General features: G+C 46.0%; 2 protein-coding genes and 1 long non-coding RNA gene across 12 annotated transcripts in view; 2 read left to right on the plus strand and 1 right to left on the minus strand.

Moving 5' to 3' along the window:
* The window catches only part of MEF2A (myocyte enhancer factor 2A), an 83601-nt gene extending 79436 nt beyond the window's left edge, over positions 1-4165 (plus strand). For all 3 annotated transcript variants that reach the window (XM_080351087.1, XM_080351086.1, XM_080351085.1), the window contains one exon: positions 206-4165. In XM_080351087.1, the coding sequence (XP_080207213.1) occupies positions 206-557 (352 nt within the window). In that variant the 3' untranslated portion in view covers positions 558-4165. The remainder of the gene's footprint in view (positions 1-205) is intronic.
* LYSMD4 (LysM domain containing 4) lies at positions 550-18323 on the minus strand. Of its 7 annotated transcripts, XR_013922606.1 has the most exons (7): positions 18167-18323; positions 17671-17844; positions 13227-13409; positions 10895-11182; positions 2231-7047; positions 1065-1111; positions 550-613 (listed from the first exon to the last, which is right to left on the minus strand). XR_013922606.1 is itself a non-coding variant. In XM_080351088.1 (5 exons), exons 4-5 carry the CDS (start codon positions 11165-11167, stop codon positions 6496-6498), a joined length of 825 nt encoding a protein of 274 aa, XP_080207214.1. In that variant the 5' UTR covers positions 11168-11182; positions 13227-13409; positions 17666-17844; positions 18167-18323; the 3' UTR covers positions 4277-6495. The 7 variants fall into 7 exon arrangements, 4 of the variants coding, with proteins under 4 accessions (XP_080207214.1, XP_080207215.1, XP_080207216.1 ...); XR_013922607.1 differs by having other exon boundaries at positions 580-2465; positions 5698-7047; XR_013922608.1 differs by having other exon boundaries at positions 580-2465; positions 2808-7047.
* LOC308044387 lies at positions 11914-23670 on the plus strand. 2 transcript variants are annotated; one of them, XR_013922609.1, is made up of 4 exons: positions 11914-12035; positions 12994-13148; positions 23449-23574; positions 23636-23670. It is a non-coding gene; the product is annotated as an uncharacterized lncRNA (long non-coding RNA). The 2 variants fall into 2 exon arrangements; XR_013922610.1 differs by having other exon boundaries at positions 23449-23641.
* Positions 23671-23756: the final 86 nt, after the last annotated feature.

Here is a 23756-nt window from a genome sequence, read left to right on the forward strand (position 1 = left end):
CTTGTTTTTAACTTGTATAAATGTGTTCAGTCCTTCAATTAATGCTTCCTTCAACTTTGTTTCTTTACCTCAGTAAGTTGCATTTATTTACATACTTATTTTGAGGGTGTTGAAGCACAGGACCGCACAGTTGCACAGACACTTGAATCGTCACTTTTCCTTTTCATGTTTTCTTATTTCTGCCTTTCCATTTTCTCTTTCCCAGTACTGGCAGCCAGATATCTCAGGGTTCAAATTTATCCATTAACACCAACCAAAACATCAACATAAAATCTGAACCAATTTCACCTCCTCGGGACCGTGTAACTCCCTCCGGGTTCCCGCAGCAGCAGCCACAACCGCAGCAGCAGCAGCCGCAGCCGCCGCCGTCGCGACAGGAGCTGGGTCGCTCTCCTGTCGACAGTCTCAGCAGCTCCAGCAGCTCCTACGACGGCAGCGACCGGGAGGACCCGAGAAGCGATTTCCACTCGCCCGTGGTGCTGGGGAGGCCACCGAACTCCGAGGACAGAGAGAGTCCGTCGGTAAAACGAATGAGGATGGACACGTGGGTGACATAAACTCGCAGTGTTGCCTCTTCAGTTTTGCGTTCTCAAAATGAACTATCCTGACATATCTAAATTTATAAATAAGGACATGAAATAAGTATATTTATATGTATATACATACATGCATATATATATCTTCACATGCATATATATGTGCTAGTGTGTGTAGCATACACAAAATCATCAGGCACTTATGACAAACTTCTTGTATAGCTGCAGATGTCCCATGGTAAAACGTAACAGAACAATCCCGTAGGTATTGAGCTAGTCTGGCACTTACCTGGACTCGTTGTTTTAATAATAGAACCTGTTTTGCAGAGAACCGTTGTACCCGCATTATACTCCTACCACACTAGATTGCAGAACCAAGAGGGCTCGCCTGTAGTAACGTCCCTGTGTGTTTTATTCAAGCTGTATGGTTACTCGTAGTTAAGAAATAATGCTTTGTAGCAGCAGAGCAGTAGAAAAGCAGGAAGAAGAAAGCAATACTGTACATAAAATGTCCTTTATATTACCCACCGTGGCATGGGTCTCTATTGCAGAGGGTGCATGGAGAAGGGCTGATGCTATAAAAATAAAATAAACAGAAACCCTGTTTTGCACGTGCAAAAAAAATAGTGTATTGGGTCAAAGAAGTGATTTTTTTAATGAGTGAAAGAGAGACATAGAGAACTCGCATGAAATATTCAGAAAATATTAGCCTAGAAAATAGAACATTAACAAAATAAAATTAATATATTAAGTTATAATTGGAATATGTTTGACAAATTTGTTTTTACGTTCATACCTTTGAAAAATATAGAAACGGATTTTAGCTCATGTATATTTTATATTAAAGAAAACAATACCCTAATGAATTGAAGACTATATATAAAGTTATATACAGTACTTTTGAACACATTCTGCTATGAATTATTTATATAAGCCAAAGCTGTATGTTGTAGCTTTTTTGTAGAGTATAGTTTTATCTTATTTTGACTTTCTAGTTTTTGCTTTCAAAGATGAAAAGGAAAAACTTGCAGGCGGAACCTTTGGGGGAAAAATAAGCCATGAACACTTATATGTAAATTTAAATTTGAGCCAAACTCTTTGTGTATATAGCATCCTAAATATATTATCACCTTTGGTGTAAGTACCTATGTATTGTACGTTCACCAGATTAAAAAGTATATTTTTGTGGATTGACGCCAACTTGAAAAAAGGCGAGGTCCTTATTAAGTAGAGTATTCACTGTTTAATATTTACTATTTTGTTAAATATACTGTACTTTCTTTGGATTTTAATTATTATTAATATTATTATCCAGATTTTTCAGAGGGTGTATAAAGGGGTTGTCCCCCTCACTGGTGGTGAATGTGTGCCGTTAAATTGTAATCTCTGTGCTGTATGGTTAAGCTTCATTATACATTTTATATATATGTATATAAATAGCAAAGTGGCAAAAAAAAAAATCCGGTGTTAAGTTCATCCTGCATAAATATAAAAAAATCTGTTACAACACATTTTAAGGCATCATTTTAAAGCTGCCTCTTCTGAGGAGTTAAAAAAAAAGTGGAAAAACTTGACCTAATTTCTCCTGATAGGGAAGTAACACATATCAGAGGAGCACAAAAGGTTTTCGAAGTCGGTAAGTGGTTTGGGATGAAGCCTCGGCAAGGAACGTGCTGTTCCAGTGCTGCACTGACCCAGCGCGCGGGGCCCAGCGGGTCCTGGGCCTGCCCCGAGCAGGTGTTGTTGGACGCGGATGGTGCTGTGCCGGCGGTGTCTGCTCTGCCGGGCGCGGCCCGGCCCGCTCACACCCGCCAGCGCGGGGAAAGCCGCGGCTGCCTGTGCTGGTGCTGCTGGCGGCCGCGCTGGGGGGGCCTCGTCCTGTGAGATCTGGTCTCTGTCCGGGTCCCGGCTGTGGAGTGTCTGGCCGCACTGGGAACCAAATTACGTAGATACAAAGAAATCTTAATGCTGGTTGTTCTGGGGAAGAAACTGCAGTGCTGTCTTGTTATCCAGACTCCTTTAAAATTGTCCCTCATATTTACTGAATCTTTGCTTGGGCTTTAATTTTTTTTTTCCTTGTAATTATAGAATCAAAACCCCTGGATGCTGTAAGTAAGAAGTGTGGGCAATAGCCATCCAGGGGACGGCTCTCCCCGCGGCTGCTGCTTTAATGTGGGATTGAAGCACAAAGTCAATACATTCAGCTTCCAAAACCCACTCCTGTTGTCATGGTAACCTTAAAACAGGTTTCAATTCGGTTCAGCCACTTACCTTTGGAAATTGTTCTCCATTTATTGCAGGTAGTTGCTGGTTTCCAGAAGCATAGAGGAAAATGAGACTCATTCTAATGGTAACTGTGTTTCCAAAGTGACTGAATTCACTTACCGCTGCAGAGAACCTTTTACTGCTCTGAAAAGTTATGTGATTTTTTTTTTGGTTATTTATGCACATATATGAACTTTGCTGTACATCTGAGTGGGAGTTCTGCATTCACATTTACTGTCTATTTTCTTGTGTGCCTTATAAGATGGCTTTGCTGACTGTATCTCTATAGTCTTTATTTCTATGCAGGTTTTTAAACAGTACTATTACTGTTTTCTTAAAGACAAAAAAAAAAGGGGTTAGAGTTTGTATTGAAATTGCACCAATGAATTTAAAAAACAAACAAATCGATTCTTCGAATCGCAAATGGGACTGTTCACATGTTGCCCCAAACCCTCCAAGAGACTCAGCAGAACAGCTCCCCCAGCCCTCCCGGCGCTGGGAGACGCTTATGCCATTGAATAAATGGGAATCCTGATTTTTAATAACTAACTTTGGAACATACTTTTTTTAGGAATTGTAAAAATCTTTTATAAAAAAGACAACATAGCACAGATATTTCAACAGGTTTAAAGAAAAAAAAAAAAGATACTTTTTTTTAATTAACTCTACAGATGAAGTTGCAAAGGGATCCAATCCTGGTCTGAAAGATTTAAGATTTTTATCTGCTGTTGTGACAAATCATTTCTCCATCTTCAGCTCTCACTATGGTATTTAAATATAAACTTTATCAGGGATTTGTCAGAGAAAAATGCTTTAGCCTTTCCTTTCACTGAAGGACACTAACGCATCCGAAACTTGCGAATTATTGTGCGCACAAGAAATACATAGTAAATAAGGAACAAAATAACTCCTAACAATTGATCATGGGAAGAAGTTAAATTAGAATGTGAAAGAAAGACTTAACAAATGTAAACATTTAAATCTTAGTAGTAGAACCTTTCTTCACTTTGCTGTGCAAGAAAACACTGCTTTGCTATATTTAAAATGGCTTTTTTAAAAGAGATTTATGTATTTGGTAAATGTTTGTAGTCAACAGTTCACAAAGAAGCTGTTCACGGTTTAATGATGATAAGCCGTTTGGCGGCACAAGCTGGACTTTGTTGCCATCCTTGAGATGAATCTTTTAAGAAAAAATAAGTTAATCTCAATTTTTTTCCCTGAATGTGTTGTTTTTTCTTCAATATACAATAAATATTCTAGTGAACTTTTTATCAAATCGTTAAGAAAAATGCTAGAGGTTGTTGTAAAATATTTGTATCCTGCATTCACTAAAGTAAAGATACTGGCTTTTACTGTGTACTCCAGCCTCTCTCGTATTTGCAGAGTGTGTTCCCGGTTGGTACATCTTTGCCCCTCTCCAGGTGTCCAGGATACTCCTCAGATAGTCTTGAAGTGCTGATTTAAACCACAGCAGCGATTCTCTTAACATGGAGTCTGGGGGTACATACACTTGTCATTTACATTCAAGTTGAGACCTGATGCTCTGTAAGAACCTTATTACAAAATGTAACTTGCCAAAAACCCCGGGTGCGTTCAGGCTGGGGAAGCGAAGGTGAGTCTGTCTCTCCTGCCGCTCTCAGCTGGACGGACAGACAGGTACAGGAGGCTGGTGTGGGGCTGCAAGCAGAGCTGCCCCGTCCCCACTGCGGCTCTGCCTGGGTGGCTGTAGTTCTGTGGTGAAAGCAGTGCTGAGGCCATGGGGTCAGCTCTCAGGCTGCTGCAGTGGGAGGGTGCTCTGTCAAACACACATCTTCTGGGTGAGGAAGACTTTGGCAGAGAAAACCGTTCTGAATTCTTACTCTTTCTTGTGCAAGGCGCGCAGCTGGCTGAGGGAGCGCTCAGCTGTGTGACAAAAACCCACAAGCTGGCTGGGGTGGGTGGTGCCCCTTGTGCTTTTATTTCATTTTGCTTTATTTAAAAACGCAATACCCCCCTTAGAACAAAGAGAGACACGTTTCCTTCACAGAAGAAAACTTCAGTAGAGTCCTCATTTACCAAGTTCGGTTCCCTCAGGGTTTCCCGAGCACTGTTTTTGACAGCGGCAGGACACACAGGCTATGGTTACACCATCACACAGCTCTGCTTGCTTGGCGTGGGGCTCCTGGGATGCTTCAGTCCTGTTCCACCCCCCCCGCAGACACCGTCAGCCTGCTGTTCCTCAGGGCAGGAGGAGTGCGTGGCTGTACAACAGGCTCACCCACCCTCACCTTCTGAGTAACAACCACCAAGAAACCCTCAGTGAAACCTGACACACTGGCCAGAGCAAGCCGCTGGGAGCTGGCTGCTCCTCACAGCAGCACCGCACCACAGCCTCAGCCAGGATTTGTGCAACTGTGCTGCAAAATACCTTAGTGCTCCTTTCTAGGAGAGTATTTGCCCAATTAAATTTTCGAGGCAAATTCTTCTCCACAGCAAGACTCTCAAAAGCCTCATTTTCTGCTCGCCTCAGCAGAGTTCACTGACATCCCAAACAGCACAGACCTCAGGCTACCAGCACCTCCAGCCACCACCAGCCACCAAAGCCTCACTGGTCCTTCCTACACACTCAGAAGCTTTTTAATGCAAATGTCAGCAGTTCACAGCCCCTAAAGCACTGACCAACTGCTTTCTGTGACTGACCAAGGTAACTCAGGGCTTCCTTCCTTGACCTTGCAAATTAAATGCAACTTAGCAAAGCCTTCTCACTTGAAAATTACAAACAAGGAAACTCATGTCCATGAGTAAAATTGGGGATTTGAGATGCAACATTATGGATTATTCTTTTATTTTTTAAGTAACACTGGCTCGATCTCCCCCCAACAAACAAACAAGCCTTTAAGAAGTGCATCCTACGTACCGCAGGCCTAGCGCTACGCTCCTGTCCTCCTCCAACACTTTGGCCGCCTGTGGTCACGCTGCCCTCTTGGCTCTGGATGAGCAGGACGCTGGCAAAAGCACGAGCTCTGCAGTGAGCTCCATCAGCGGAGACTCAGGATTTCAAGAGAAGGATTTTAACTGAGGAGAAGTAGCCTGGGCTCACCCCTTCCTGCGTCGTTCGAACCATCCTAATCAACACAGCTTAAACCTCTGCTCAAAAGAATGACAAAATGAGGTGCTGTCAGTGTCCTCCGTGACACACCCAGCTTAAGACACCAAAAAATCACCATGTTAGGGTTAAGTATGCAAACACTGCCATGGTCTGCAAGAGATAAAAATGACAGTTCAGAGAAAAAGAAGAGGCCCCATTTCTAGCCTAAGCAAAAAGTGTTGTCTTAAAATGCAAACAACCTCCAACTTTCCAATCACATTAATACTGCACTCTTTATCACAGCAGCAAAGGATTCACTTCTTAGACATAGCATTAAGAAATACCTGAAGCAACCATGATGAGTCAATTGCTACAAAATACTTTCCCTCAACAGATTTCATGAATGTCAAGCCAGCTGCCTTATGATCTTTATAAGCAACAAAGCATCCTTATTCTTCCATAAAAATCACACCACCACACTTCCAGGCAAGTTCAGGATTACAACATCAGCTACTTAAAAAAATAAAAGTAATCTGTACTGTTATTCCCTTGAATGCACAACAGTCAGCCACCGGTGTAGGGGCTTCCCTGCCGGGAGGAGAGGCCGTCCTTGCCTCCCTGTCCCCCTCAGGATTTTTTTCCTACAACTGAGCTTTGTGGTAATTTCCCTTCCAATCCATCTGCTGAAATATTTGAGGGTAGTGTTGTGTTAGAGGTATGGGCCACCAGGCCTTGTGTTTTAAAATAGATGATATAAAATACTGGCAGGACAATTCCTATCAGGAGCATAATAAAAACCGCGTTCCACCACTGGATTCCACAGTCCGCACCATTACCAGTCTTCTGCTTCCCCGACTCGGGCAGCAGCCTCTCCCGTGCTTCCATACAGTACTCTGTGTTGAGCCGGACCTCCACCTGCACCGCGTCCTGGATGCTCTGGTCAATCCCCCTGAAGAAGTCGCTCAGGTGTCTGCCACCGGCAGAGCCGCCTGCGCCCTCGTCAGGCTCCGGTAAGTCCACGAGCGTCAGGCCGGTCTGGGTGGGCGCAGTCGGGAGCGGCCTCAGTTCTCTGCCATTCTCCGTCAACAGCCCGTGGGTCTTCACGGGGATCTTGATGGACTTCAGCGCGTACAAGTCCTGCTCCCGGATGAAGTTGTTGACACGTTTGATATCCGCAACCTACAGAATCCAAATAGGACAGGAATATTAGTGTAGGACAACCCAGCGCTGAAGCAGGAAGTAGTTGCAAAATTTGTGTGAAAGAAGCAGCCAGAAAATAAAGGCAAGCCCTGGCTGCAAGTGGCTCAGTGTTCTGCAGAGATTCCAAGCTGTTCCAGGGATGCTCCAGGTCCTGTAGAACAGAGTTGGTCCCTGCCAATCCAGTCTACAACCTTCTCTAGAGCTCCTGTATCTCTCATATGTGGTGTTGCGCTTAATATTGTTTTTCCTTTTGCTTTCTTTATCCTTCTCTCATTTCTAATCCAAGTTACGGCAAGAAAAGTCTTTATAGCAGATCCTTTTCAAAACAGTTTTCATACCTTAAACAATGTATGAGCAGTTAAGTTGAGCGGACAACATCAGTATGAGCAGGTAAAACCCTCCCCCTGCTTGGAAAGCCGTTTCAGAGTGAGCAGAGCTCCAGCCTGAGCACAGCGTGGTTTTGCAAGGCCACAGCCTGGCAGCAAGCACACAAGCCTCCCCCCTGCACACGGTCCCAAGCACCACCCCTCTTCTGCAGGACAGCAGCTCCACACAGCTCCTTTTTCCAGTCAGTAAATGCTCCTGCTTACGGCAACAACCTCCGTGCATTTGTCATCTTATCTGGTGGGTTGTGTGTAGGGTCTCCACCTGTGACTGGTGTTCCCACCCAGCTCAGAGATGCAAATAACAGTGAGAATAGCAAGAAAGTGCAAACCATACCTACAGCATATGTCACAAGGATGGTATCACAGAGAAGACAAAGGCAAGACAGTGTTCCTTTATTTAAATAAAGAGAACACAGCTCAATACAGCGTTCGCTGACAACAACCAAATAAGTACATGAACTTCTCAGCTGCTCTAAAAGCTTCACCAAAGAGAACGAATGGGACTGTCAGCGTGTTCAGGGAGCTCTCCAAAGCCACCGAGGAGACGAGAAAGAACCTCGAGGGAAAGGCTGGAGGATGCAAAACAAAGAAAAAAGCAAGACCCCAAACCAAAGAGAAAGGCAACATGAACAGATTAACCACCTCTGATATATCATATAGAAGAGACATAGCACATGGACTGCACTTTCAGACAAAGTATGTTTTTCTTTTAGAAATCTCATCACTGTATGACTTGCATTCACTGCACAAGCTTGGGGCTGCCAACGAAAGTGGGGAACTGAAAACAAGAACGCACTTTACTTCCTAAGCAAATGTCTAAGTGCCATCAGTGCCAGAATCATTGGTAGTTCAGGGCGAAGATCTCTGAGAAGCCGGTAGATGAATACACCAGAAGGGAGCGTGACCATCTCCTCTGCCATCACAACAAGTGTTTGGGCGACATGCAGGCTGTGGTGTCAGGAGGTGCCCCAAGGGAGGGCAGAACCCTGGCCCCACAGGAGCCGGGAGCTGTGGGGGCTCCCCTGCGGAGCTGTCTCTCCCCGATCTCTGCTCCGGCCGCACGGGCTGTCAGGGAACCAACTGCACATCAGAACTCAACTGCTGGGCAGTCCCGGAGAGGTGGCGTCTGCTCCAGCCAGGAAGCACGGCTCCGCTGAAGGGCGGAGATGAGATGAATGCCTGAATCTCACACTTACTCTGCAAAGCTTCAGAAATATGAAAATTGGATGTTTCATCTAGATCCTAATCTGGTGCCCCTGAGGAGAAAGGAATCCTCAGCTGCTGGTTCTGACTCCTTATGCTTGCCCCAGCATAACATCAGGACTTAAACCCTGCAAAGCTCTTTAGCTATAAAATAACAATCTCACCTAAAGCCTTCTAACTGAGGTGGTGCTTCCATTTTTGTTTTTTTTTTTCCAATGACAACAAATTACTGGGACAGTAAATATCCCCTGCAGAGTCTGCAATCAAACACTGCAACGTTGTGCTAAGGCTCTAGAAAGAGAAAGCGGAGCAGCACTCATGCAGAAACAACAACCAGAGCGGATGGGAGGCATGCAGGAGCACTCGGCTGCACAAGCCATTTAGGCTTATTTTCTGTACTTTTTTTTTTGGCTGCAGTGAGTGGCTCTTGTCCCAGCTAAGAACAATGCCAAAACCAGCCCAGAACTATAAATGGTCAAGAGTGAAAATGAGAAATTTGAATTGCTTTGCATCTTTGCCAAGTTCTGTAGCACACACAAAACTATTTGCTGCACTGTCTTACTATGTCACCCCAAGCAGGCCCTGACGATTCTGAAACCAACAAGTTCTCATTGATTTCAAGAAGAAACTCATCCTGCATTCTTTAAACATAGTCACATATATTTCTGGCTACAAATCTTCCTCACTTGTGTCCTGGTAACCTTTCAGGAGCTGCCTAATTGCACAAGTGAAACAAAATACATGAAAATTGACCAGAGCCAGTCTGTGAACAGATAAATACACAAGTCTCCAATAATAAGGATTTCTGTACCTCTTCAATTCAAGGGGAACAAGTCAAAAGTGCCATTTCTAGAAGTGAGGGAAGCAGTAAGATGGGGTTTTTTTTTTCCTATGGGAGCAGAACACTGACTACCTGGTCCCTCCTCACCAGCCTGCTTTCCCCAGCAGGGCAGGACAGGGGGCACAACGGGATTTTTCATACCATAAACCAAAAGAGTTGTTCAGAGTTCACCAAACTGCTGTGATTCCACGTAAAAGGCAACAACAATGCAATTGCCACTGCTTAGCACTGAGCAGTCACAACTGCAAAGCCAACTGCTGCAGCTCTGAGTTCTCAGGCTCTACTGGTGCCAATCAAGGCCTATTCAAGTCCTACCAGACTTGCAGCTTCACATGCATCGGGCTCGTCAGCAGAACTTTGAAGGGTTTCTTTTTTGTTTTGTTTTTGTTTCTAAGGGAATGGGAGGGGAGGAATTGTCACAATTCCTCTAAGCCATCTTGCTTCAGCTGCACCACACAGCTGTTGTGTTGTTAAGCAAGACAGGCCGCAACAGCACAGCAGCAGTTGAGCCAGTACTGTATCATTATCCCCATCCAGGTCACCGTCCAATTGTCTGCATCATGGAACTTTTTAATCACAGTCTAGCTTGCAGATAAAGGAAGCTCTAAAATTACAGCTTTAACTGCAAAACTACAGGGTACTTCTGATGTTCAGATCAGGTAATTAAATTCCTCAACAGTTTTTCTATAAAGCGCTCTGCTTTGGAACAAAGAAAATGTATTTCGTAGTATGTTGCAACTCGAAAGAAAATTCATGGCGTGTATGCATCCCTTCCTCCTGCAGATGGCTGAACTGCACATGCTGCTGAGTACGACAGCAAACCATCAAAAACATCAAGCACTGACAGCACCTGGGCTCTGTGACCTGAACTTTGGTATCTCTCCTCCTCCAAGTCTGCCCCTGTTAGACTTAGACCTTCCTTGCTCATGTCTTTCAAAAAATAAGTGGAAACAAAACCCAAACTAGGCCCTCCTGGAGTGGCATTTCTTTGTGCTTTTTGGTTTGCTTCAAAAACTGTATGCTCCTCAAGAGCAGGGCTCTCACCCTCATTTCTGTACTCAGCTTCCTACTTTTTGCCCTCACTTAAGTAACTAAGTACAAATCATGATGGCTACACTGCCCTTAGTCATCCAAATCAAACAGGAAAGCAGGTCACACAGGGTGTGGGGTTAACATCTTCCTAGGCTGCTAGCTGAAGAAATCTTTTTGTTTGTTTGTGACTTCTTCCAGATCAGTTTTACCCAGATGTTGACCAAGATATTGACCACTCATGAAATACACTTTTCATTCTCAAAACTATTACACAACAGCACACCTTCCTGAAATTCTGGAAACTAAACTACACGTAAAATACCTCTAAAGTAATCAAAACCAAACAGAGAGAGATAGCTCTTACCTTACAACCATACTGCAGGGCTAGCTTGTTAAGATTATCATCCTCCGTAATCTCTCGTTCCAGAAGTACCACATCTCCAGCTCTGTCCCGAGAAGTGCTGCATCGCTGCTGCTCCTTGCCCCGCGGTCGCAACTCCATAACGTTGAGTTCCTCCTCTGATGAATCTTCTGAGTCAGATCGGCCATCGGGAAACACGTACACTTGCCTGCCCGGGTAATTGTGGACGGTGACAGGAGCCTGGAAGGACCTTGTCCGGCTTTCATTCAGCCTCATCTTTTATTCCAGCTCCTGGAACAAAAACCAGACATTTTGAATTTCCTTAATACCAGTATTTATTTCTTGGCATGTAAGGTATGGGAGAATGGACAAAAAAGCACAGTATTTGCATGCACACACACACACACACAAAGCGTTCCATCTACCCAGATCTGCTTGGGGCAAATCCAAAAGATGCTGCTCTAACAGCAGTGACATAGACACTAAAAACCTTATGGACAGCAACAATGGGCAGATTATTTTCAAACTTGTTTGTTTGTTTGTTTTTGTCTACCTGGGGACAAGCCACTACCTGACACTATTTAGCTACACATCTTAACAACCGCTTTCTATAATTTCATAAAAGCAGCAGAGCCACGTGAGCCAAGTGTCTTTAATTACAGTAAAAAAAATAACGGAAACCTATCAGATCTCCTACCAATACACATTAAAAACTGGTCAAAATTATCCTTTATGTCACCTTCCCAGAAGTCCCTAGTTCTCTATGCTTTAAGAATCCACATTTTCATGTCATGGAAGTGCACTTTGGTTGTTAATGACAGCTCAAGCCACACTTAACTTCAACCTGAACAACAAGCTCATTTTGTCATATAAACACAAGAACCCGCCTGAGCACTTTAATTGTTGCTAGACCTACACCAGCAAGTTATTAGGAAACTACTACACTACTGTTTTTTTTTCTCTTCAACCCTCAGCCCCATAAACAACCTGTTATCATGGGCAAGAAAACCCTTTTCTCACAGAACTCCCTGACCGAGGAGGGTTTGTGCTCTGAAGCCTGACTCGTGTGGGACACCTCGGCCTGCGGTAACCCGGGGTGCGCAGGGTGCCCTCCCAACACACTTCACTCGTGGCTTTTCCACAGGTAAGGTCACAACTCTTCTCCAGCCCGGCTCTGGCCGCCCCGACCGCCGCACGGCCGGGCCGTGGGGCTCGGGTGCTGGCCCGGCTCCCGCCCCGCACGGCCACCCGCGCACCGGCAGCGGCTCCCCGCCCGGGCCCGCGGCCCCGCAGGGCTCAGCGCGGCGCTCCCGGTGCGGGGGTCGGGGCGCCGCTGCCCCAGCCGCGCGGGAGGGCCTCGCGCCGCTCCCCTCAGCGCCTCACAGGGCGCCGCTCCCCGCGGGGTGTCGCTCCCGGAGGGGAGGGCTCCCGGTCCGCGGCGGATAGGCCCTGCCCCTCTCCCTCCCCCTCCGGACCCCGTCCCCCGCGGAGGACCCCGTTCCGAGCCCCCTGCACTGACCCGCCGCTCGCCGGCCATCGGCCACACGCCACCAACCTACGCCCGACTCTCGCCCAGCGCTTCTCCCATTGGCTAGCAGCGCTGGAAGGCGGGACTCTCAGCGCCGCCTGGCCAATAGGCAGCCGTGAAGAGCGGTGAAGCGGGGTTGGTTGAGCGGTCAGCGCTGGAAAGTATGGGACGGAGGGGCGGGCCCCACTTAAAGGGCCCGCGCCCCCCGGCCCGGGCGAGACTCGTGTCCGCACCGCCCGCAGGGGTGGGGGGAAAATATTCATCGGTACAGCCCTATGGTATCATTGCAATCACATACATTATACTGACTGTACATACAGATACAAAATTTCAGTTATTACATTGTCAATATACTGGTCATACACACACATATATCAAATCTAGAGTAAACTTGGCCTAATTTCGGGAAGGGTGAGGCATTGCTGGGAGGGTGAGCGGTCACTCCAGGCCTTGGGCTGCCCTCCCTTGGCTGGCGAGGGCACACGGACACTGCTCCCGCGCTCACACACCAGGTTACCTCCACTGAACTTCTGTGATTTCCACAAAAATCAGCCTTTTCCCTCCCATTTTGCAGCAAGCTCAAGGCAGCACTGCGCTGTGCGGGGCCACGGCTCCCGGTGCCAATGCCCCCTTCCAGCCAATGCCCCCTTCCAGCCACGCCGCCCCGTGGACTCACTGCTGGCGTTTGGCTCCAGCCGCAGCGAAGCCGGTGCCTGCGGAGCTGATGAGGTGTGTTCTGCGCTGGTATGTTTTCTTTGGCCCATCCTGACTCGTGGCTTATGTTTAAAAAACAAGCTCAGGACAAACCTTTAACAAGTTCCACATGCAAAGCTTTTCTAGTCGGAGGGGAGAGGAGAAATATTTCCTCGTAGCTGGCTGCAGGAATTAACCAGGCACTGCTCGTCCCAGGGACTGGCGTGAAGGTCTCTCCTGAGGTGCAGCCTTAAGGTTTTGCTCAGAAGGGTGAAGGGCTGCTGGATGCTCCTTGCCCTAAAGGAGATGGACAAACCTAAGTTAAAGCTGAACACAGTTGCTGGCAATCCCTTTGCCTTCTCTTGTATTCCTCCCCAGATCTTGCTACCACTAAGTTAGATGGACCATCAGCTGACAAAGGTCACACACTGGAGAGGAAGGAAGGTTCCCCAAGCATCGACGTTATTTTTTCTAAGCAACAGCCATTGCTTCCTCACGGCTCTTGCTCTGCCGCACGCCCGGGCTGTGTGATTTCGGCAGGGCTGCCAGGGCGGTGGGAGAGCGGCCAGGCAGGACTGCGCTGAGCCCACCTCCTCCAAGGAATGAGCCAGCACCCCATCTCCCATCAGGTATTAGGATTTCCTTCCCTCCATTCCTGGGCCAACTCGTCTCATGAGCAGATGATTTTGGGGCTCGGCCAGCTTACGTACTTTTCTGACCCACCAGACGATGGATTTAGTGTGCTGGAGAGGGCTCTACAAGCATGGGGACTAGATGAGATGTGCCAAAATGCTTTTGCTGAGCATACTGAGGTTCAAAAGTTACAAGTAATAAACAGGGTTTGTCAAACAAATACAGGTTACTCAGGGTAACCTGCTCAAATCTGGAGAATACAGCTGCTAAGGTATCTAGAAAGAGGGGTAACAACCAGACTTTGCTGACAGTGTTAAGTCTGGGCTGCCTTACTTCTCCTTAACTGTCATTTACTGCTTACTATTTTTCTAACTTTTAAAATATCAGGAAGAATTATTCATTGATCTCATGGCAAGACACCAGGAAACATAGATAGGAAATTGCTTCATCCTCCAGCTGAAAGGTCCTTACACAATCCTTATGAAAAGGTGGTTTTCTCCCAACTGTTGGGATGAAACAGCTGTTAAGAAAATCAAGCAAAAAAGCTTTTCGTCGCACTCAAAATCACTTCCTTTCTCAGGATTTGTCTACGCAAATTGTAAACATGGAAACAGAGAATTACTTGACTGGTGTCAATTGATTGCAAATAATTCAAGCTCATTCGTGCGTTTGTACAGACTGAGCTGGACATTTGCTGGCATTCCTGTCCCAGAAGAAACGTGTGCAGTGTCCAGACCACCACGCGCAAGCGTGCCCTAGAACACAACGTCATGGCTAACCTGTCACCGAGATTTAAACTTCCCTGCACAGACCAATCTGCAGGTTTCTCTGCTGCCTCTGATACATACTGACCTCTTTTCTGTCTGTCCAGAAAGTCTTCCATAATGGAGAAAGAATTAAAGCCTTAGGACAAAACCTGCCACTTTAGAGCCTTTCAGGCTTTCATTACCAAGTGGAAAGGGCAGAAGAAAGGCCCGTTTCTGGTTTGTTTGGTTTTTGTTTTGGTTTGGTTTTTTGCATTCACAGGCACTCATACTGCCAATTTTCTTCCTGCCTTTTATGGGAAATTAAACCAGCTCAGGTTTTTTTTTCTTTTTTTTACTATGGGAAGATTCTGCAGGGCCAAACTCTGCACTAGTTCATGGAAAGGTCCTTCACTATTCTTACTTCCAGGAACCTGACATACAACTCTAGTGGTACCTAAAAAGGACCTGGATGGATCTTAGCAAATTCACTTCAAACAGGACATGGCGAAGCTCCCAGTCCATTTTCTGGTGGTTTTTGGCCCTAAGACATTGCACGGACATAAACCACTGTTGGCTGCAGCAGCAGGATCCCAGGTACCTGCTGCTGTTGTGGTCCCATGAAATGACCCTACTCTTCCTCCCAGCCTGTCTGCAATAAGTCTGTGCTGCAATAGGATCACAGTCCTTGTGAGAACTTGCTGCTTTAAACATGTAGCATTCTTGAGCTATAGGGATTTACAAGATTCCCTTTCTCTTGGCCTAAAATTCAAGTGGCAGATGTGACATGTTTTACCAGGAATGAATAGGGAAATGACAGGGAATGAGTGCCCATTTGGTGAGTGCAGCCCTGTCCCTTCTGCCCTTCGGGACCTTCAAACTATCGTATTTTACATTCAAATATTATACTTGTTGTCATTTCAGCAAGAAACCTGCCTCTAGCAGAGTGGGATAATTTCACTGTTAAGAAGTTAATCCAACAAAGATTTATAACACTGAAAAAAGCATCACAACAGGAGGCTTTGCAACATGTTTTAGATACCTGTGTGCTTGTTTCAGACTTTTTCAGGGTGAGCATCCTCTGCTGATCTTTCTGTTTACAACAGCTGAAGTTCAGCCTTGTGTCATTTCCCAGCAGCTTTTGCTCCTTGGCCTTTCCTGAACCATTTCACTTCACAACAGAATAGCTCAACTCTGCACCTCACAACAGCTTCTCCCTCCTGGTCCTCCAAGCTCGACTGCTCCCCACCACCTTTTTTCAAGCCAGATTTGTTCAAACTGAACCAGGCAGACATGGTGACATGTCAGCAATCAGCTCACACCCGGTCCCCAAGTGACCTGAGGGATGTGTCTGCTCAGCAGCTTTGTTACTGCAAATGTTACTGCTTCGCAGTGGACACACCATGCTGGACCTCAAGTGATGCCAAATGTGCTCAATGAGAAGAATCTGATCATTCTTAAGAAGAAATAACTGTCCGTTTTGTAGGAGAGCTGATGTTGGCTCTGGACCAGTTACATGGGTGATGTCAGCATTCCAAATAATTGGAAGATATTTTTTGTTAGCGGATAGATTGTGAGAGCTGCAAAGCCCCAAACAACTGAAGTCTGTTTGAGGGCTGAATGGTTCAGTCATCATACACATTCAAGAAACATAAGGGTCATACGTCCCCTGAATTTCAGGAAGAAATCCTCCTACTCCTGACTTATGTCAATGCAGAGGGTAACAGAACTGAGAAATTCTGCTCATTTTCATTTAATCCAAAGCAGCAATGTGTCTGTGATGCTGGGCACCAGCCAGCACTCACATTGATGCAAGCTCCTTCCCAGGGAACGTCAGAGTTAATCACTTTGTGATAAAGAATCAAAGCTTTAGTGAAGGTCTTGGTTGGGGCTTTCCAAAGAGAGCACAATCTAGCATAGGGCTCTCCTCTTTTACCCCTGCGATTCCTGTAAGCTCTTGCTCAGATCCAGAATTGCTGTTCTCTTCATCACTTGGGTTTTGTCCCTCTTCTTTCAGGCTCATTTCAGAAGTGTCGGAAGTGTCAGATACATATTCCTTGTGTCTTTCTTTGCTTCTCTTTAAGCAGCCTTCAAAGCTCTGCAATAAAACCTATTATTTCAGCTTCAGATCACCCAGTGTTAATCTGCTTTTCACCCTTTGGAAACTAAAAACTGAATATGCAGCTTGCAGAAAGCAGCTCCAGTCTCTCCTGCCCTGGTATTCAGTTAACTCGCCTGCCCAACGATGGGCCATTTCACACAGCCACACACATTTTGCTCATTGGTACTAAAGGCTGCAGCTGCTCAGGCTGGCATCTGATGGTTTCCAACTCTCTGGGATGGCTAGGAGTAAAAATCGCAATTCATAAATCACCAGGGCCACCATTAATTGTGACCTGATCCATGGTTTGGGATTAATAAAAGCAAGACAGAGTGAAATTGTTCACCCATTTACTTTGCCATACGAGGCCATTAACAATAAAAACGTATAATGTACAGTCAATAAAAGATGAAGGAGGGAACCCTCACAAGCAGCAAACTACTGTCCTGATACTACATATAGCACAAGTTAAAAAAATACTTCTTCAGCATCTGCTTCTTAATATCAACCAATTATTCCTGTTTAGTTTAGCATATACAAAGGAAAGGCTTCTATATAGCACTGTGAAGCAACAGGAATCTGCTGATATTTTTGATATTGCAGAATTATGTATTAAAAAAAAAAAAAGGAGTATTCCTTTCTACCTTTATTTTGGTGTTTCCTACTGGGAGACTGGGAAGGCAGCTGTAGCAAACCACACCAATGTTCAGGACATAGATTCATAGAAATTATGATGTCTCTGTAAATAATTTATAAATACTGGGCCTTGCTCTGGCTTTGGACTAATGCAGCATAACCAATTTCAGTAAAGTTATTCCCTGCGTCAAGGCAGAAGTATGAGCCAAATACAACAAAATAATTCTCTCCCTGGTGTCTGGAGTGACGAAGCTTATGTGGGTACTATATGTAATTTGATTGAATTATATACACAGCAATAATATTACAAAGTTGATGCAGTAGGCACACAATGCAGGAAGAAAACGTCATTTAAATTAATTATAGGCGCATATACTTAATAGAGTTAATTAAGCTATGTAGGTTACTTTGAGTGCATGGTTAGTATCACGGGGTTACACCTTGCCTCTTTTAGTGGTTTCTCCTGTTGGAAGCACTTGTCTAGCTCAGCAGGTTCCAAACTCAGCCATGGGCAACTCTGCATATAAGTAGCACTACTCCTGTTGCTGACTGTCCTTGCAGGGTCTTGGGTTGAAGCTGAACGCCCTCAGGTACAAGCTGATGCTTTAAGTGGTCACACCTGGAAAGAAGCACAAAGCCCGTGTCTGCGCTGCTGTGCAGGAGCAGCCCTGAGATTGGGCTGACAGCAGCTTCACACCTGATCTGCTGGGGCATCTCAGGCCCAGTTTTACCCAACCTGGACATGGCGTACCCCTTCCTTACTCAAAGGTACACCCTGCAGCAATGTAACACCTTGCAGCCACCACCTAGCCTGTCCCTCTGAATATGGCAGCCACTGTGGCCTCTGGCCCTCCCCAGGTATGACCTTGCTGTTTCCAGCAATGAGAAGAGGGATTTGTCATCCCCCTGAGTCAGGGTGGGAGGCACTGGGTGCCCTATACCTCTGACTTCTTCCAGGGCAGAAGCACAGCTCTTGCCTCCATCCTCACAAGCTTTTTCTCCTGTTAACGTAGCAGGTGTTCTAACAAAGACCCAGCTTCATCATCCATCTCCAGCTCAGACATCAAATTACTCCCACCTACGAGTACACCACATTTGCAAGTCTCTCCCATACGCTATGACTCTTAGGAATGAGACTTTTATCTCGGGAACCAGAACGCAGATCTAAACAGCGCTGCCGTCTCCCAGGGGAGATAACGTGTCTTTGCTCAGAGACCTAGTTCTGTGCTTGTGTTCTATCACGCAGCACCATTTGGCAGGGACTGCCTGGTTTATGTGATAGGAGACACTGAATTACTTCAGAAAAACAGAGACTTACTCTTTATATAAAAACAAACGAGTAATTAAAAGTGGTTTTAATTTTGCAGTTCATATTTTCTTGGGATTGTGCCAAATCCTGGAGTCCATACTCCACACCCTGTCCTTCTGAAGGAATTTGGCTAAAGCACTGTAAGATTTGTTCCCTTTCCTCTCCCTTACTCTTCAAATCCCTCCTCCCCATTTCTCCCTTCCTGCAACTGGTGAATTGTGAAGAACAGGAATGTTCCTGGGAAGAAACCCAGGCAGAATCGCATTCAGAACAAGTCAAAGATTTCTTGCATAGCTGAAGCATATGTTTGCAATCCCCAATTGCTGGAGCATGTTGTTCTCTCCAGATGTTCTCAGAGAGCTCCAGGCAATGTCCAGGACAGTCTGTGGACAATGTTTAGCTGAGGCATTGCTCCTTGGCCCAGTTGTGCCAGCTCCAGAAAAGCTCTCGGTGAAAGGATGGCAAACAGCCAACTCTGCCTTTCCAAGAAGCTGTGTTAGTGATGGGCAGAGCCATCGATCTGCACGACCTCCCTGAACCACGGACTGGCTCCATTTGGGGCACTGAGAGTTTGGCTGCTGCTAACATCCCATCAGCCCAGGCTTCAGGCAGCTTCCAGGATTGATCAACTCCAGAATAATTAGCATGTGCAGCCCCCCAAAAAGTACTGCCCACAAGAGAAGGACAAAACTGAGATCCCTAACAGATGTCCAAAAGGGAAGCAGCAGGTAGATAGCCAGTACCTACAGCCTGTTCTCCCCTCTGCTTGAGGGGTGCCACTGACCCAGAGGGAATGTAACTCTTCCAAAATATGCCATTTAATGGTTCAAAACTGGAATCTGACAGGACCAAGAGAAATGGGAGGTGCGGGCTGAGACACTGGTTGGAAAAACACAGCTGCACTTTATCTGTGAGAAAGCTTTTGTCCTTGGTGCCATGTGGAGCATAGTATATTACAGGAGCACTGAGTCCCTGCTCAAGCTGGTGCTGATAGTGAGGAAAGGCAGGTTGATGAAAGCATCACTTGTCTTTCCAATGACCTTATCATGTGAGCTCAGCCTGCCAAGAGCTGTCTCTCGCTCTGCGCTCCTCGTGGTCGGAGCCAACAAGCCTGAACGCGCTGTGCTGATATCCGATATCGCTCCGCATCGCATGGCAGTCTCTGAATGTTGCACATGCGTCCTTCCAGAACAGGACGATGACACCTCTGTGCTTTGCTGTGTATCGCATGTCTCCACACTGTCTCCAGCTTGTCTCACTTCCAGGCATGTCCAATCTGACTTTGCAATTTTTTTAATATAAGGTGCCCCAGGGAAAGCCCTGAGCTCACAGGAGGAAAAAAAGAAACAGAAGAGTTTTCTAAAGCAAGATCTTTGATCTCAGCAGCTGAGAGGCTGTGCTGCGTTTAGCCTGGCTCTCCTTCATGCTTGCCAATAGGGTTCCCACGTCTCTACTGGTGCGTGGCAACAATAATGAGCAAGTTACACATGGGGGCAGCAGCAGGCTTTGCTTTCTTGTCAGTCTGGGAGTCTGTGGTTGTAGCATCCTTGCAAGGGTCTTGCAGAACTAAGGTGCTCCAAGATTTGAGGGTCACTGTGCTGGGCACAAGCCCAGAGTGACAGCTACAGCTGATCAAACCATGGGAAAAGCACATCGTAGGAGAGAGGGACTTTGTGGCTTGACGGAACAGGATGTCAGCGCTGAAACCTGTGCTTTTGTCACTGCATCTGGTCCTTCTCCAGTTCCTCCAGCCTCAGCCTAATCAGTTCTGTGCTCATGTTACAAAGCACATTAAACTGGCAGGCAGTTACAGCATTGTCTGCAGTGACAAACAGCTGGAGTGAAAATCCCAGGTCTCAGTTCAGATCCCACCGCATCCCACCGGATGAGCCTTGCTGAGCTATAGGCAGGATGGAGCCCAGCATGTCCCTTTCAGTGAGGTGAAATCCAAAAAGATGCTCTTATCTGATTGCACCATGAAGAAAGGTGCAGGGTTCATCTGCTACCTTTTATTCTCTTGGAGATTCTGAATGTTCAAGTAATGGAGAAAAGCCTTGATATTGGCTGTGACGGTCTTAAAAGCCAAGTTTTCAGAACAGGAACATTTCAGTCAGGCAAGTGGCCATAATTTACATAGCAAGGCCTTGGGATTTTCTGGCAGGGCTACTTCCAGAACAGGGTGTCTTTTTCCTTGCTCTGGGTGAGCAGTTGCTTGCACACCTGGTATTTGCCTGGTCACCCACATCAGTGCTCCCCATCATGTGAGCCCAACCTGATGCTGGAAATAGCAAGATATAAAAAACCCAGCAAAAGCCAGCCCCGTCATCCAAAATGATGGTGGATTCATTATAATAAGGGATGGGAAACAAAACTGCCCTTTGCTCCATGAGTAATTAAAAAAAAAAATAATCAGATAAATGCCCAGATAGGAAAAGCTTTTTTTGTAACTGAGGCTGCTGCTTTAATTGGAAAGTGCTGTTAACACAACTGCCTGACAGAAGTGAGTGCAGCAACACAGCAGGGCTGTTGCAGATCTGCAAGTAAACAGCTGAATTGCATCTCTGAGCTTCAATCTGCGCATTTCTGAAGCCAAAAGAACAGCTTTAAATTTAAAACTTCTGTTGGAGCTCATGCTTCAATTGGGGTCTGTGCCAGGACTTGCAAAGACTTGGGGCATTAAGAGTCTCATGTAGATGAAGAGACAGTGAGGCGGCATTTGAGTTGGCCAGTAATGTGCTTGGCTACAGCAGGATCTGCTTCCATTCCCTTTAAACCAACTTGTGGGGAGAAAAGTTGGGAAAATTGACGTCTTCTCACTTGTAAATGTTACAGCAAAAGGGGCGGCCCTGATACAACTCCTGTGTCCTGCACACAGCCCAACCGATGGGTCCCAGCCCCAAGCTGGCTCTGCCCTTTCTGTAACTGGGCTGTGAAACAGCCCCTGAAAATGCCCCAAACCACTAACTGACCACCATTAAGTACAGCTGAGCTTCTCTATTGCTGTTGTTTCCTATTCGCTTCAAACCATAATCTCAGGCAACCCTTTAACCACAACATAACAGGACAGGTTTGCACTTACCCTTGTTCTCCTGAGGAGCTCAAAGTGCCTTATAAAGCTGCAGCCCGGTGATGCTATAGTGGTACCCTGGTTATTGCACGGCAGTTCCCTGAGTTACAGGGAAGGGAACTGATTCAGCCAAGGCTGCACAACGTGTTGGCACGTCAGCACAGCCCAGACAGCTCTCTGGGAAGCTGGGGTGCACATGCATTAAGTGACGAAAGATGTGTTGGGTTGTCAATAAAGACTTAGAAAAGCTGCAACTGCAAACTGTGAACAGAGGCAAAGTGACACAAACACAAGCAGCATGAGCACCAGGTACCAAACAAAGCACAAGCAGCCAAATCCGTTTCTTGTACAGAAGAGGAAGAAGAGAACAATGTGTTTTACTATGTGGGCTGTGTCCCTGCTGGTTAATGATGCAGCTCCCTACATAGGCAGGCCTTAGATGGACAGGCTGAGAATAATTACCAGGAGTCTATGCAATCCTTTGCTGGGACTCTTCACTGTCAGAAGCCTTTTTACAATATATATACACCCAGACATTACCCTAAGTATCCAACAGACTGGACAAAATTTAAAAAAAATGGGCCTTGGATTTCAAGACCACTGGGAAGTCACTCATCAGGCTCCCAGCTGAACCAAATGCAAGGAAGAACATTGTTAGCAATAAACAGACAAATCTTCTCTAATTAGAGCCACGGAATGGGTATGTGCTTCTGGGAAAACCTTCACCTTCCCTCTGGACCATGTTCACCACAAGAAGAGGGGCTCCCATGGGCAGTGGGGGCTCTTACCATAGGCCTCAGGTGGTAGGAGAAAACTGAGAGGGAAGACTTTGAGGTTCAAGGTCTGGATACAAGAAGGGAGATTCTCCATGGTCCCCTCCATGAGAAGCTGGCTCTGAGGTCATGTCCATGACGAGACTGTCAACATGGTGTGTGGGTGTACGGGAGCATGTTGGCCACGATGCATTTACTTTACCAGCAATAGAATGAACTCCATAGAGAACCAGGTGGCAGTAGGTCAGGTAACGCCCCCTTGCCCCATTCCTTAAAATTCAAAACACACAAATGCTGAGGTCCTGCTAAAAGCAAAATCCTGTCCCCTCATCTCATCTGGTACGTGTAACCAAGAGCCTTTGGATAGCAGCTACAGTGAATTAACCTGAGCAAAAGTAGCTGGATTGAATCTGCTAATGGAGAAAAAAAACCACAGGCATGTTGTTAAGAAAGAATGAAGACTAATTCCCTCTGTTTATTCTGATTCTTTTTGTTTGATGGTGCATACCCTAGGAAACACAAGAGTTGATGGGAATCATATTAGCAAAGAAAACAGAAGAGCAACAAGTAGATAGAGTTCATGCAAACACTGTGCCAGTCACTGAACCAGAAAAATAAAAAAGTTGGCTCAGAGGCAGTCACTAAGTTGAGAAAGGATCTATTGATAAGATAGGGAACTCTTGGGGAACAATCTCAGAATGACGGGAAAGACGGATGGGAAATGGTGCTACGGAGCTAAGCTAAGCAATCAGGAGAAGATACTGTATTGTGTATGTCTGGCTTTTTCTTTTTTCTTCTTTCTCTTTACTTTCCTCCCCATTCTTCCCCATTTATTTCTTGAAGAGTATTTTTGCCTGTAAAGATCTCGGTGCCTAAAGAGGTAACACTGGGGTGGGCTCCTGCACCAGTGCTGAACTTCTGGGTAGCTTTGCTCCAACTCGCTGGAGAAAACCATAGTAAAACTATTAGCTGTGGATCTCTATATGATCAGCATTACCTCAACTTTAAGCATCTACGTTTAGAAACTCCTTGCTTGTGAGGAACAAATATATCACAATGGTTTCAACTTACCAGAAAGCTGCTCTCGCCAGCTGCCCTTTGTGGAAGTGTCAAAGGAGTGAAATCAAGTCCCAGATGGCCAGAGGACACAAGCTATGGCCAGGAGGAGAAGACGCTGTCAAACACGTGGCATCTGGAGAGGTGAGGAGAGCCGGGGCAGCTTCTTGATCCAGGAGAGAAACCTTCATCCATTTTTTTATAGATGTGATGCACTTACAGATGTTTCCAGAAAGGGGCAGCAGAGACCAAAGCCACACACTGAACAGGAAGATACGACCTGATCAGGGAGAAATAAAGAGCAAGAATCATTTGCAATGTGTTTT

The sequence above is a fragment of the Nesoenas mayeri genome, assembly GCF_963082525.1.
Source record: "Nesoenas mayeri genome assembly, chromosome: 11".
Classification (NCBI taxonomy): Eukaryota; Metazoa; Chordata; class Aves; order Columbiformes; family Columbidae; genus Nesoenas; species Nesoenas mayeri.